The sequence below is a fragment of the Octopus bimaculoides genome, chromosome 14 (assembly GCF_001194135.2).
Source record: "Octopus bimaculoides isolate UCB-OBI-ISO-001 chromosome 14, ASM119413v2, whole genome shotgun sequence".
Classification (NCBI taxonomy): domain Eukaryota; kingdom Metazoa; phylum Mollusca; class Cephalopoda; order Octopoda; family Octopodidae; genus Octopus; species Octopus bimaculoides.
Genome location: NC_068994.1, coordinates 12,913,379 through 12,915,638, shown reverse-complemented (window position 1 = coordinate 12,915,638; position 2,260 = coordinate 12,913,379). Strand labels below are relative to the sequence as shown.

Sequence of the window (2,260 nt, the reverse complement as noted above, 5' to 3'; positions counted from 1 at the left end):
ATATATATTAATATTATCTCAGTTAAAAAATACTTTGACAATGTAAATATGTTAATAGTTACCATGGGTAGCAAAAATCACACAAAAAAACAGGATATCACACCAGTTTTATAGGTAGAGATACCAAGTTGAAGTGATGCATTTTGAGTAGATATGAATAATAACAATAGATGGAGCAAAACACATATAAATAAAAGTTCCTTTAATTCCTACATATGTTTCAAAATATATGTGCCACTACTCCAAAGAAGTAAGAGCTGCTGGAATTCCACATATATTCATCGTCAGGGAAACAACATATAGAAGCAAGACAAATGCGAAATGATGAGGTAACTTATGAGTTATAACTCGTAAGTTACCTCATTCCACGATGAATACATGTGGAATTCCAGCAGCTCTTACTTTGGAGTAGAGTACACATACATTTTGAAACAGGTGTAGGAATTAAAGGAAATTTTATTTATATGCGTTTTGCTCCATTTATTGTTATTATTCATATATATATATATATATGATGGGCTTCTTTCAGTTTCCTTCTACCAGATCTACTCACAACACTTTAGTCAGCCCAAGGCTATAGAAAAAGAAACTTGTTCTAGGTACTACGCAATGGGATTGAACCCGGAACCGTGTGGTTGGAAAGCAAGCTTCTTACCACACAGCCATATATATGTTTTTACCTTTTTTTCCTAGGAGTGCTTTCATGCAAAGAATCTGTCAATCTTCCAGTTTTAAGACTGACAGGAGTCACACTTCTGTCAGCTACGCTTGACCTTTGACGGTCACTAACATCAGATGACGGCCGAGGTAACTCTACAGATGAAATGTCCTACAAGAAACAAAAGCTTAACATTCAGACATCATCATTTTTTCATATGTTTAAAACAGTTTTTGTGGAGGAAAAAAAAAAATTCCAACAAGCAGTTCTTGCCGGTAAGAATAAAATTTCTAAAATAGAGGTATTTGAAGGATTGTTTTGGTACAAAGGTAGAATGTCTGTCCTGTGTATTTGTGTCTCACAGGCAGCCTTCAACCGTTTTTATTCCAAAAGGATTTTTAACCCACGCTATTTTTAACAGGCTGTTATTTAGAAAGAAAGGCAAAGTTGATCGTCGTAAGATATGAGCTTAGGAATTAGTGAGATTGATATAATTAACTGAAACCTTTCAATATGGTGCTCCAGCATGGCCACAGTGCAATCATCATCGTCGTTTAACGTCCGCTTTCCATGCTAGCATGGGTTGGACGATTTGACTGAGGACTGGTGAAACCAGATGGCTACACCAGGCTCCAATCTGATTTGGCAGAGTTTCTACAGCCGGATGCCCTTCCTAACGCCAACCACTCCAAGAGTGTAGTGGGTGCTTTTACGTGTCACCCGCACAAAGGCCAGTCAGGTGGTACTGGCAATTGCCACGCTCGAAATGGTGTATTTTATGTGCCACCCGCACAAGAGCCAGTCCAGGGGCACTGGCAACGATCTCGCTCGAAAGTCCTTACACATGCCATGGGCACAAGTGCCAGAAAGGCGTTGCTAGGCACAGATGCCATCACAATTTCGCTTTCGCTTGCCCATGAAAGAATTTCTAATTCTCAAAGGTAAGAAACAAGTGTTGAAAGTATCAAAAGCATAGCAAAACATTGATTATATTTCGGATTGAAAGATTAAAAAATTAACATACCTGTGGTTGATCAGACCTGGGAGTTGAGGAATCAGAGGTCACTAAACGATAAAAGAAGCAGAAATTAATAAATAAGTTGTACAAAGACACAGAATGATTCATATTCAACAAGTGATGATTGTAAAGATTTTAATTCAAGTGTTTCATATTAACCAACCCTCCTCAGATTGCTTCTGATTCTGTGACACAAAGCTGCTAGTTCAAAAATAGGATGATAATCACAAAGTTGCAGGTTCAAATCCCTACAGCAGTCAGCATATTGTGCTCCTGGGCAGGTTGCTTTGCAACCACGTGGTTTCAGGTTCAGTTTCACTGCATGATTACAGGTAAGTTCACTACTATCAATTCACCATGAAGAAAGTTGAATATGAGGAAAGTTTACTGAGAAAATATATCCAGGAGTGGCTGTGTGGTAAGTAGCTTGCTTACCAACCACGTGGTTCCGGGTTCAGTCCCACTGTGTGGCACCTTGGGCAAGTGTCTTCTACTATAGCCTCGGGCCGACCAAAGCCTTGTGAGTGGATTTGATAGATGGAAACTGAAAGAAGCCCATCGTATATATGTATATGTATATATAT

At 38.7% G+C, this 2,260-nt stretch overlaps 1 protein-coding gene across 1 annotated transcript in view; it reads right to left on the bottom strand.

The window, feature by feature from the left end:
- LOC106877680 (meiotic recombination protein REC8 homolog) overlaps positions 1 to 2,260 on the bottom strand; it is a 31,177-nt gene that overhangs the window by 8,576 nt on the left and 20,341 nt on the right. The window contains exons 13-14 of the mRNA XM_014926628.2: positions 1,683 to 1,723; positions 681 to 829 (exon numbers count right to left, since the gene is read on the bottom strand). Coding sequence (XP_014782114.1) covers positions 681 to 829; positions 1,683 to 1,723 — 190 coding nt within the window. The remainder of the gene's footprint in view (positions 1 to 680; positions 830 to 1,682; positions 1,724 to 2,260) is intronic.